At 36.8% G+C, this 13,215-nt stretch overlaps 1 protein-coding gene across 2 annotated transcripts in view; it reads right to left on the bottom strand.

Moving 5' to 3' along the window:
* marchf4b (membrane associated ring-CH-type finger 4b) overlaps positions 1 to 13,215 on the bottom strand; it is a 47,170-nt gene that overhangs the window by 2,569 nt on the left and 31,386 nt on the right. Inside the window, exons 2-5 of one of the 2 annotated variants that reach the window (XR_012384992.1) lie at positions 9,882 to 10,037; positions 4,231 to 4,801; positions 2,953 to 4,171; positions 1,581 to 2,677 (exon numbers count right to left, since the gene is read on the bottom strand). Coding sequence is in view for 1 of the 2 variants with exons in the window: in NM_001030165.1 (NP_001025336.1) it covers positions 4,609 to 4,801; positions 9,882 to 10,037 (349 nt within the window). In the remaining variant the exon portion in view is untranslated. Of the gene's footprint in view, positions 1 to 1,580; positions 2,678 to 2,952; positions 4,172 to 4,230; positions 4,802 to 9,881; positions 10,038 to 13,215 lie in introns of those variants that run through there. The other variant, NM_001030165.1, reaches the window with a different exon arrangement.

Below are 13,215 nucleotides of genomic sequence, written 5' to 3'. Positions count from 1 at the left end.
CTTTAGATTAGGTCACAAAACTGCATAATGTTGAGTTAATAAAGCATTTATTAACATATATAGTAACCATTACTATATGCCTGAATAATAAGACATATAAACGTTGATTTCAATAGTTTATTAATCATTTACTAACTTTTTCTGAATGACCCTAAAAACCCTCAACTACTCTTAAATAAAAACGGTTTGTAAATAATTTGATACTTAATTTAGTAATGAAAAATAAATCATTAAGTATGAAAATACAGTCAGTAAACACATTATATAGGTGCTTATAAGTCAAGAATAGAGCATTTGTAGCTGCAGTTATAAACTGCTTAGTAACGTTTATTAATGTAGAGTTAATGCTTAACAGATAATGAGTTCACTATTTGCTAATGCTTAATAAATGATTTATAGTGTGTAGTTATTAGAAAGTGCTACCACTTATTCTTCATTAAAATTTATCTCAACTCAACATTGCAGACTCTGTTATGCGACTACTGTGCACACACACACATACACACTAATAATCTGATCTAGTGGTTCTGTCTGAAGAGTCTCTAATCTAAACTCCTGCAGTTTCCCTCTGATTTCTGTCTGCTTTTATCAGAGTTTGCATTGGAGGTGATGTTAATAGAGGCAGACGGCAGAGTCTGGCCCAGATCCTCTTTATTTGAGACTCTCTTTTTTCTCTGCGTGTGCTTTAAGCTGAACTTGTTTGGGTTGTTTTTTGAAATAGCGAACAAGTCATTATTATATTAAGTAAAGACCATGTTCCATTATACATTTACTACTGTAAATATCTCATAAAACTGTATAAATATCAACTTGTGTGTGTGTGTGTGTGTGTGTGTGTGTGTGTGTGTGTATGTGTGTGTGTGTGTGTGTGTGTGTGTGTGTGTGTGTGTGTGACTTTGTTCATTAAATCTGTGAGAATGTGAATTTATCACACACAGATTCATGTTAGTGATGCTTTCATCCATCTAAATCACTGAAACATGAGGCAGTAATATTAACAAGTTAATATTAATACTGATGCATAATCTTTTTCTTCATTTAGATGTGAATCTGGCTGCGTTCAGCTCATGGTCACTGATTCATTGTCAATCACAGAAGATGATCTGAGGTATGTTTAGTTTTTTGTCAAGGTTTTCTGCTTTCATTCTAAACACATATACGGACTGCACTCATATTTAAGTAATCTTTGATCTTTTCATATGCATGTATTAATTTGACTAAGCAAACATGCTCAACTTTTGAAACCCAGAACGTCCTCGTGGTGAATCAAAAGCTGAACTGCATTAATCCCTGGCTGAATATACTGCATTTAAACTTAGGAATCGACGGATATGTACTGTACTGTCAAGGCCAGTTCATAACTGGGATTATTTCATTACGTTTTTCTGTTTGCAGATGGCAGACTGTAATATCTCAGAGGTACAAAAATAATCATAATTTTATCATAATTCTCATGTTTACAAGACTTTTTGCACTTTTTACGATTCTATCTGCACAACTCTGGTTTGCACTCATTGCCATATGCCCTTAATGTGTTGTATTGTATTGATTACAAATTTTTCTTTCTTTTTTTATTCTTTAGATCACATTTTATGTACATATTTAGACAAAATGTAGGTATATATTCAGATTACATTTTATGTATAATTGTATTTATTGTAAATTCTTTCTTAAAACTCTACTTTTTGAATTAACATCATATGTTGGGCACCTCGGGTCTGAGAGTAACGTAATTTCGATTCTCTATATGTCCTGTACATGTGGTTGAATTGACAATAAAGCTGACTTTGACTTTGATAACTCTTTCAATGCTTGCTTCGTACTTGTTATTATTTTTTCCCCAATTAATTTATTGGCAAGAAATATATTTGAAAAAAGTTGCCATTTAAATTAGTTACAAATATAAACTGTTTTATTTAGCGCTCTGAGTTTGAGAAAAGCGCATTAAAAATAAAATGCATTCATTCATTCATTTTCCTTCAGCTTAGTCCCTTTATTAATCTGGGGTTGCCATAACGGAATGACCCGCCAACTTATCCTGCATGTGTTTTACACAGGTGATGCCCTTCTAGCTGCAACCCAACACTGGGAAACACCCACACACTCTTGCATTCACACTCATACACTACGGCCAACGTAGCTTATTCAATACACCTGTACTCAGGGGCGGATTTAACCAATAAGCAAGATAACCGGCCGCTTGGGGCCCCAGGAAGTAGTCAAAGTAACAGGCGAGAGGTCGGAAGGCAGGCAGCAGACAGATAAATAAACAAGGCGAGGATCAAAACACGGCAAAACAAGACAAAAGAAACGCGTCGTAATGTCACAGATTACAAAACTCAGCGGCTGCATCCAAAACCGCCTACTACTCAGTAGGTACTGCATTTAAATTTAAACGTACTACTCAGCCGTTTAAAAAAATACGGTCTATACAGTGTGAATGTGAAAAGTATGAATGGAATTCGGACATACTACATCCGCCATTTTGTCTTGGTCACGTAACCTACCTGCGTCAGTTGCGTCGATTATATCCTATTCATGAATTCTTTCGCCGGCCATCATGGGATAGCGCAGCGTGCTCTTCAGAATCTCGCCGGTAGTAGTAAGTCAGCTAGCTACTTTTCGCATTACTGATTTTCGAATTCTATGAATTCAGATATACTACACGGCTAACATACTGATTTTAGTGTACTATATATCACGTAAGTATGCGGTTTCGGACGCAGCCAGCGACTAGAGTGAGTGTTAATAGAGTGTGTAATCGGTCCTTGACAGTCCTCCGGTGGTGTGTGTGCAATCAGTCAGGATCAGGAACATGTGTGTGTGAGCGGAGTGCATGTATGGAGTTGTATTCCATGAAGTGGCGGATTTGTAGTCCCTTAGCGCCTGTGAGTGTTTTCCAGCGATCTATGGTGTTTTAGATCGCTGGTGATTGTGATACCTCTTCCCTACAGGAAAAACCAGCAACAAACAAGGATGCATAATTATATGGCTTTGCAATCTAAAAATGTGATTATAATCGAAGTCGGTCCGACTTTATATTAGTTGGCCTTAACTAATATGTACTTACACAGGAATTAATAGTTTGTTACAATGTACTTATTGTGTAAATACATGTATTTACTGTGTACTTATTAAGGGTGTCACGATTTCGATTTTTAATCGAAATCGATTGAAATTTATGCTCAATTTCGATTATCGAATCAAAAAATAGAATCGTCGATGCTGCCACGCCCCCATGTCACGTCAGCTTGGCTTGCCAAGCGGGAAAAAAACAGGCTTGTTGAAGTGCTTGTTAAACAGCAGAAGCAGGAGACCCGTCGACAGAGCTTAAACCCTCTCCTCTTTCAATGAAGTCGCCGGTGTGTAAGCATTTTGGATTTCCAGTGAGTTATGTTGACAACGTTCGTGTTGTCGACAAAAAAAACACAGTTTGCTAGCTCTGCTATATACGTATTACGGTATTTACACTGTCTTTGTTTTTAAATGGCATTTTAGAACGACAACGATCCACATCCACACTGGCGTGTAGCATTTCTGAGCAGCCCTCCTTCCTCACTACCGCTGAAAACGCACATCACGTGACCACACACACTCATTCACACACAGACACAGACGCACACACATTGCCATGCGCTCGAGACAGCGGGTCAAGGCAGTCAGTGGGTCAGCAGACTGCTTCCATCTTTTACTTTCACACAAGTACTTAGTCATTTTATCGAACACCTCAGATACTGTTGGCTGGTTCCTGTTGGTTGTGCATCTTTTTTACCGACGCCATTATAACGACACAGATCACTGCCAATTCACGAGTCCCGCAGAAAAAGTGATTGACAGGTGGTAATTATGTGTGTAACTTACCTTTATTCATTTACTGTATGATTTGTTTATGGGTAAAACAAAGACCATGCAGGTCAGGTAGTTTAAACGGTAGGCTACAAATAATTAATTGGTCATGCGAATCGTGCCTTTAGAATCGAAAATGTAATCGAATCGAGGATTTGGAGGATCGTGACACCCTTAGTACTTATGCTTGATTAAATACATGTATGTAATTACATCTGTAACTAACTTTTGTAATTACATTTGTAAATACACTGTTGACCATCCCTTACACCTTAACCCACCCTTAAACCTACCCATGCCACCAAACCTGTCTATAACCCAACCTCTATCCCAACTCAAGAGCACCACAAGTGTTCTCAAATACATTATAAACACAGTAAGTACATTGTATTTTATTTTTTGATGTAAGTACATAGTAGTTAAGGACACTTAATATAAAGTGGGACCTAAAAGTCAATTGGGTAAAAACAGCCACCAACACAACGAAAGTGTAGTCAATTTGGCCAGAGCGTATTAGTGAAATTTCCGAAGAGTTTTCCCTAAATATTTGTCAACATTAGATTTGTCAACAAAAATCATTCCATTAGCTGAAACCCAGAGAAAGTTGTGGCCAAATTAAGCCTCAACATCACCCCAGAGTGCATGAAAACACCCCCAACAGCACACAAAGGTTAAATAATTGTTTTTAATTATCTAAGTAGGATGTCAAACTTCATCTGCCATCAAAACATGATCTTTGACACCATGCAGAAGTGCCCATACCGATGCAGACGACGTCCATGAAGCCGTACATGCCGTAGCAGATCTGGAAGAGCAGGTCCTGCCGCTGCCACTTGGCTGAAGGACTGAGAGACGACCAAACCAGCCACGAGATGCTGGCGATCAGGAACAGGGAACCAAGGATCGCCGCCGCTATCTGGACCTTCTCTATGACTGTGAGCGAAATCGCCTGCCACTTCATCAAAACACACACACAGACACTCTTGCTTGTTTACATAACAGTATTCCATTATGGACCCTTTTCACAAGACATGTTTAACAGTCATCAGCATCAGTTTGGAAGTTTTTAATTAAAAGTATAAATATTTATATGTATTTATATATGTATTATATCATATTTGCATCAAATTACAATAAACTTTTCACCGCTTGTGTGAGGTGTCTCTAATGCAGCGTCTAAGGAAGCAGGAAAGTAAATCTGACATTATTCTCTCTTCCGGCTGCCGTTATCAGTCTCAAAGTATTTGTTTTCCTTCTTTTGAAAGTCTTAACACCATCCTGGAGTTTTTCTTTTATTATTTCAGCAAATATGATTGTAATAAAAGTATTTGTTATACTCTCCCTTTCACTGCGCTCTAAGATTACCTAATAATGACGACTTCTGCAGCCGAGAAACCCCGGAAATGTGAAAAGGGTCCATTATTCTGCATGTTCTAAAACAGCAGATTATACGAGAGGGGTCTGGATGCAGACTTGGTGCAGATGCAATCTGAGCTGCATGCAATGCTTTTTAATGCGCTCACCTAACCCCACCCCTAACCCAGTGATGTCACTAGCTCCATTGAGTGCATTGTGTCTGACATTGCATCTCTGAGATAGGCAATCTCAGCTTGCATCATCAAGGCTGCATTCAGATACTATTGGATAACACAATGTATTTCACATGTCATGTATATACTGTTATTTAAAACCACACAGACACAAAGGAATGACTGCATAATTTAACATTATAATTATTATTATTAATATTATTTTATTTATATATGCAGTTGAAGTCAGAATTATTAGCCCTCCTGAATTATTAGCCGTCCTGTATATCCCCATTTTTGTTTAACTGAAAGAAGACTTTTTCAACACATTTCTAAATCATAATAGTTTTAATAACTCATTTTTAATAACTGATTTATTTTATCTTTGTCATGATGACAGCACATAATATTTGACTAGATGTTTTTCAAAATATTCAGCTTAAAGTGACATTTAAAGGCTTAACTAGGTTAATTAGGCAAGTTGGGGTAATTAATAATGATAATAATAATAATAACAATAAAAATAAATTATTAAATAAATAATAAATATTGTTTAAGGGGGCTAATAATTTTGACTGTAAAAAGTTTTTTTTTTTTTAATGAAAATCTGCTTTTATTTCAGCCAAAATAAAACAAACAAGAATTTCTCCAGAAGAAAAAATATTATAGGAAATACTGTGAAAACTTCCTAAATCTGCTAAACATCATTTGGGAAATATTTAAAAAAGAAAATAAATTCACAGGAGGACGAATAATTCTGACTTCAACTGTATATTGCAGAAATACAATTCATCAAAATGTCATTTTTTTCCCCCAATATCATTTACATTACATTTACATTTAGTCATTTAGCAGACGCTTTTATCCAAAGCGACTTACAAATGAGGACAAGGAAGCAATTTACACAACTAAGAGCAACAATGAATAAGTGCTATAGGCAAGTTTCAGGTCTGTAAAGTCTAAGAAGGGATGTATTAGTAGTATTAGTAATATCGTTTTTTATTTGTATTCCAATATTTTAACATTCAAATGATTCTAATAAACTAAATCATTTTGAGTTTTAAAACACTTCTGTAAAAACCTTAACTGGTCTAATGAGTCAGATTGATTCTAATTTATGTACTACTGTAAATAGGTACAAATTTGGAGATTTGTTATGTTTGTTAATGCATCAGTGCTGAGTATAAATAAGTACAACTCTCTCATACACTCTCAGAAAAAAATGGTACAATGTTGTACCAAAGAAGGTACAAACCCTTGTCATTGGGGAAGCACCTCTTTATGTCAGGGTTTTGCCACTCTGGTCTTGTAAATTCTTGTTTTAGTGGCAGAGCTCGGACACTACCCATGTCTGGTCCTGTTTCTGTCTCTGTGTGCGCGCGCGCCGTCGTGGGTGTACGCAGAGTGTGCGCGCTCCTGCTTGATGCAGTCCCTCAGACGCGTGCGCTCTTGTACTCGTGTTTGTGTTTTCGTCTGTCAGCAGCGTGGTGTTTCATTCCCCGCGTCTCAGTCTTGTTGGTTTTAGTCGGCGCTGGGATGAAGCATGCACGCTGCGTGTGTGAGCGCACGGTGAGTGTTTTCATTCATCGTGTGCTCGTGTCTTGCGTCTCTCATCAAAGCACATGGCTTGGTGTTTACATTGTGGTCACGTGCTTTTGTCGTGTGCTTCAGTGTTGTGTTTGTCTTGTCGTGAACATGCGGTTAATGAGTTCTCTCATTGGCCGCATGTTCTTGTCCTGTGTTATGTGAGCGCATTGCTTGTGTTGTCTCTCTGTGTCATGCGCTCTCCCGTCTATTGTCTAGTCCCACCCTCCTTGTTAACTCATTATTAGTTTGTCATGTTCACCTGTTTGTGTCGATTTACTTTTGCTTTAAAATCCCCTCATGTTTTGAGTCCTGTGCCAGTTCGTTGTCTACACTCCCCGTGTTCCTGCTCCAGTCTTGCCTTGTTCTTGTTGTGTCAAGTTTGTTAGTGTTAAAGTTATGTTTTTCCCCCTCGGGGTGGTTTTTGTTGTTCTTTTATTTTATTTCTATTATCAATTATCCTGCATTTGCACTTGAGTCCTCGCTCCCTCATCCTTCCTGAAACCCTGACACTTTTTGAGACAAAGAAAGACAAAGAAACACATCTGTAGCAGTTGTAGTTCTGTTGCAGTTCTACCAGTCTGTATCTGTTGCAGTTTGTACCTTTAAGGACATGATTTATACCATGAGAGACCAAAATGTACCTTTGGCTTTTAAAACCTGCCGATGTACCCTCATCAAAGATACAAATCTGATCATGAAGGCACCACCACAGAGACAAGACACTTTTTACCTTAACAGTGTCAAATGTGTTCCTTCAAGAACTGTTTAAAGGCATTTTGCTACTGTATATCCAAAATGCATCAATTTATTTTCAGTAAAAATAAAACATCAAATACATTTATAAACAATGATTTGTTTTAAGTTTGTTTGTGTGTAAATGCAGCTTTTCCATTTACAATAAAGAATAAAAAATACTTTAATACAGATCAAAAGATCTATTTCTTTCTAAACATTTCACACTTTTCACACAAATGTTACAGCATTACATTCCCCTACATTCACATTTTTCCTCCAGTTTTTACACAATACCTTTGTAATAAATTAAAAGTTCATTTGATTTACTTCATTTTCAAATAGAAATATAATCAACAGTATTGTAATGAGATATGCACAATGTTTGATTAGTTTTACTATAGTAAAATGTCTGCATTAACACTTTGCATATGCAGGACTTTTGCCAGCTCACGTGTGTAGTGGAAAGCACATTCATAGTGGATATCAATAATGAAAATCTATTCATCAGAAACTTATCAAATGTTTATTAAAAGTGCTTAAATGTTTAGTTTACAATACCTATAGCTTGGTTTTACCAGTTATTTTGTTCTATAGAACTTAATAATTAATGTTTATGAGTTTCTTAAATGATGATGTATGTTTTAATATGGAAATGATTCATAAAATCAACTTGCCTTTCCAGTAATATTTATTTTCATAAATATTGTAATGGAGTTGTCCAACAGTTAAGTACTTTTTTAATGAAAACAACTGTCTACCTTCATTTCTATTGTACCATAAAAGGTACAGAACAGTATCATAAGAGGTCTTTTCTGTACCATATAAGGTACAACTTTTACAAAGGTACAAAACTGTTCCTTAAGAAACATCATTAGTACCACCTTGTACCTTTTTTTTCTGAGAGTGTAGATCTTTCTTTAAAATTCATATTTTCTATATGATGCTTAGCATTAATATATTTGTGCATACACTGTACATTAGATTACCAAAGACAAATCTTGAACTAGTCTAACAAAATACCTGAAGTTTCAATCACAGTCCAAATATTAGTACACCCAAAATATGTTGAAGAAAAATATTAAATAACATTTTAACAAATAGGAAAAATCAAGACAAACACAAAAATATACAATTTCTAAAGATGTTTGATAGTCAACCTCTTATTTTAATAAATATAACTGGCTGCCTTGTTAAAATGCAGCAAAAAATAAAAATAAAAATAATTTTATATATATATATATATATATATATATATATATATATATATATATATATATATAGTTACTGAAAAAGGAATAAAAAGATTGATTTTCAAAAAAGGTGTACTCATTTACGCTGAGCACTGTATGTATTTACAGTTGAAGTCAGAATTATTAGCCCCCACTGAGTTATTAGCCCCCTGTTTATTTTTTTCTCCAATTTCTGTTTAACGAGATCAGATTTCTAACACATTTCTAATAATAATAGTTTTAATAGCTCATTTCTAATAACTGATTTCTTTTATCTGCCATGATGACAGTAAATAATATTTGACTAGATATTTTTCAAGACACGTCTATACAGCTTAAAGTGACATTTAAAGGCTTAACTAGGTTAATTAGTTTAACTGGGCAGATTAGGGTAATTAATTATGCAAATTATTGTACAGAATAATGATTATTTGTTCTGTAGACTATCGATAAAAAATGCAGCTTAAAGGGGCTAATAATATTGACCTTAAAATAGGTTTTAAAAAATTAAAAACAGCTTTTATTCTAGCCGAAATAAAACAAATAAGACTTTCTCCAGAAGAAAAAATATTATCAGACATAAAATTTCTTTGCTCAGTTAAACATCATTTGGGAAATATTTATAAAAAAAAAAACAAAATTCAAAGCGGGCTAATAATTCTGACTTCAACTGTAAATATTCTTATATGTGTATATATATTGTTCTTTAGCATTTTTAAGTACACAGCTGTTCAAAACATTTTTTATATTTAATTGTATTAATTTGTTTTTTAGCAAGAATACTTTAAATTAGTCACAATTAGCTCTAAAGACATTGACAAAGTTATAAACAAAGTTATATTACTATTCATCAAAGAATCGTGCAAATAATTTTATCACATTTTACATTGTTCATAACACTAACAGTCTTGAACACTGCTTTGAATAGTTGAGTGAAGATGATGAGGTGTTTTACCTGCAGTGGGTTCTTGGTGCTGATGGCGATCACTTGATACTTGTAGTAGCAGAGTTCACAGGTCCACGAGCCTCTTTCACTGATCCACTTAATGAGACACGGCTGATGAGTGCTGCGGACCGACCCGCTGCAGCGACACGGACTCAACAGCTCACCCTACACACACACACACACATTTTTGTGAATGGTGGGGACATTCAAAGTAAATTTTTATTAGTCATATACACAGTACAGTACGCAGTGGAATGCACATACAACCAGCTGTGACTTTAAAAATAAGATCATCAATAGGAAAAAAATAAATATGGAATAAAATAAGTGATAAAATAAAATAGAAAACTTTAGAAATAGAACATACACTCCCCGGCCACTTTATTAGGTACACCTGTCTAACTGTTCGTTAATGCAAATCTGCAGCAACTGTGTGATGCTATTAAGCCAATATCGTGGACCAAAATCTCTGAGGAATATTTCCAGTATCTTGTTGAATCTATGCCACGAAGGATTAAGGCAGTTCTGAAGGCAAAAGAGGGTCCAACCCGGTAATAGTAAGGTGTACCTAATAAAGTGGCCGATGAGTGTATTTTGACTTTGTTTCGAGATTCATTCATTATTTTGTTGACTGATTTCCACATAAAGATCCTGCACACTAAGATGACTGCATGAACGTTTTCTTTGCTCTATAAAATCAAGGTTTTCTTGTATTTGTGAGTATCCATTACAGTGTTTACTATGAATTATTATAATCTAGTTTATAGGCATTGGAAATGTTACTACCTAATATGCAGTCATTAAAGTAAGTTTTGCTTTTGTTTGCTCCTGTATAAATGTGTTTTTATATAAAGTTCTGTTTTTATCTGCACCTTTTCTAGCCTGTTTATTTTTCAGTGTTTTATCTCTGTGTTTAGGAGCTGCAGTTGACAGTTCATGCATAATGAAAGATGAAGAAGTGTGCGAATTGACAATTTCAGAACAAATAATTCATCTTCCTCTTGGACACTGAATGAATTTCAAACGGAAAAATAAGACTGAACTAAAGGACGGCATTCATACAAAGTGACTCTTTCACTGCATAATGTATAGGGAGCAGTTCTGTGAAACTAATGCGGACTTCATGCTGTATATTTAAAGGAATAATGAGGTCAAAATACAAATATCAATCAGAACCAGATCAGCTTCTATTGTATTCACAGAAAGTCGAGCAGCTTTGGAACAACATTCCCAGGGGGGTGAGTAAATGATCAATTATTAATGATAAATATATTTAAATAAGGCAGCATGCCTCAGTGGTTAGCACTGTTGCCTCACATCAAGAAGATCTCTGGTTCGAGCCCCAGCTGGGCCAATTGGCATTTCTGTGTGGAGTTTGTATGTTCTCCCTGTGTTGGCATGGGTTTCCTCCGGGTGCTCCGGTTTCCCCCACAGTGCAAATACATGCGGTATAGGGGAATTGAATAAGCTAAATTGGCTGTAGTGTATAAGTATGTGTGTGTGAATGTAAGTGTGCATGGGTGTTTCCCAGTACTGGGTTGCAGTTGGAAGGGCATCCGCTGTGTAAAACGTATGCATGAATAGTTCATTCCACTGTGGCAACCGCTGATAAATAAGGGACTAAGCCAAAGGAAAATTAATAAATTAATGATTAAATAGACAAACCCAAAATTGTATTTAAAAAATTTACTCAATCATTAATGGCGAATAATTTACCCAAAATGGAATCTAAAAAAATTAATTTGAGTGCAGGAATATTTGTATTTATTATTTTCTTTTGCAGGACTATTTTATGTTTAGGTATAATGAGTTTAACTAATGAGCGAAGCAGTGGCGCAGTAGGTAGTGCTGTCGCCTCACAGCAAGGGCGCTGGTTCAATCCTCGGCTCAGTTGGCGTTTCTGTGTGGAGTTTGCATGTTCTCCCAGCCTTCGTGTGGGTGTGCTCCGGTTTTCCCTACAGTCCAAACACATGCGGTATAGGGTAATTAAAGAAACTAAATTGGCCATAGTGTGTGTGGATGTTTCCCAGAGATGGGTTGCGGCTGGATGGGCATCCTCTGCGTAAAAACTTGCTGGATAAGTTGGCGGTTCATTCCGCTGTGGCGACCCCAAATTGATAAAGGGACTAAGCCGACAAGAAAATGAATGAATGAAGTTTAACTTATGTTTTTAACCAGGCTCATTCTGAGAACAGCAGACGTTTCTGGAGACCGTGAAATACGTCCCGGGAGTTACGTATTTTTGCAGTTTGTGTTTTTGCGAATCCGCGAGAGGCCGCTGTGCACGCTTTTTCGCATCTCAAACGTCTCTTGTGGCCGCCATTCTCGCGTAAACTCACAAGAGGCCGCTGTCGAACGACCGTCCATCGAACTGGTTAAATGATTGACTGAGCGACCGGCCAATCGGCCGACACACCCTCCTCCTCCTTCCCTAAACCCAAGCAGTTTTACCGATTTACCCACCCCCACAAAAAAAAGAAGCTGTCCAGAAAAAGATAAGCCCTTGTCTGATTTTTATCATGTTTTCGGATTTTACCACATTCTCACCCTGTAATGAACTTATTGCTTTATTTTTTGGATTCTGTTTTTGTCTTATCTGATTTCTGGAACTGCTCTTCCCCGGACTTGAACCCGGTCGTCGTCATGTTCAGCTCCTCTCTGGGTCTTAAGTCTGCCGGCGTACACGACGAGCTAACCGGACAAACTAGTTGCATCGAAAAAGCCCTCCACACGGAGGTAAGCGGCCAGCCAGCAAGCGCGAAAGGGAACGGCGTCGCACCGCCCCGTATCGTTCGCTTAAAAAAAGTGCGGCAATACGTACCTCCGGGTATAATTCGCCGTCTCCAGAAACATCCGCTCTGAGCCTGGGTTGAATGTTTTAGTTGTTTCATTCATTCATTCATTTTCTTTTCGGCTTAGTCCCTTTATTAATCTGGGGTCGCCACAGAGAAATGAACCGCCAACTTATCCAGCATATGTTTTAGCGGATCCCCTTCCACCTGCAACCTATCACTGGGAAACACCCATACACTCTCATTCACACTCATACACTATGGACAGTTTTAGCTTACCCAATTCACCTGTACCGCATGTGTTTGGACTATAGGGGAAACCAGAGCACCCGGAGAAAACCCACGTGAACATGGGGAGAAGATGCATACTCCATACAGAAACGCCAACTGACCCAGCTAAGGCTCGAACCAGTGACCTTCTTGTTGTTAGCTGTTTCAACAAAAACGTTCTAGACTAGTTTCACCTGTTTTTTCATCAGATCCTCTGGGAGGCACCTCCTGTAGTGTTTTTATTATCGGACAGTGTTGTTTTGAGTTATAGGTGTAATAAT

This window comes from Danio rerio, chromosome 9, assembly GCF_049306965.1.
Source record: "Danio rerio strain Tuebingen ecotype United States chromosome 9, GRCz12tu, whole genome shotgun sequence".
Classification (NCBI taxonomy): Eukaryota; Metazoa; Chordata; class Actinopteri; order Cypriniformes; family Danionidae; genus Danio; species Danio rerio.
Note: the sequence above shows the minus strand (reverse complement) of the source record. Positions and strands in the feature narration are given on the sequence as shown.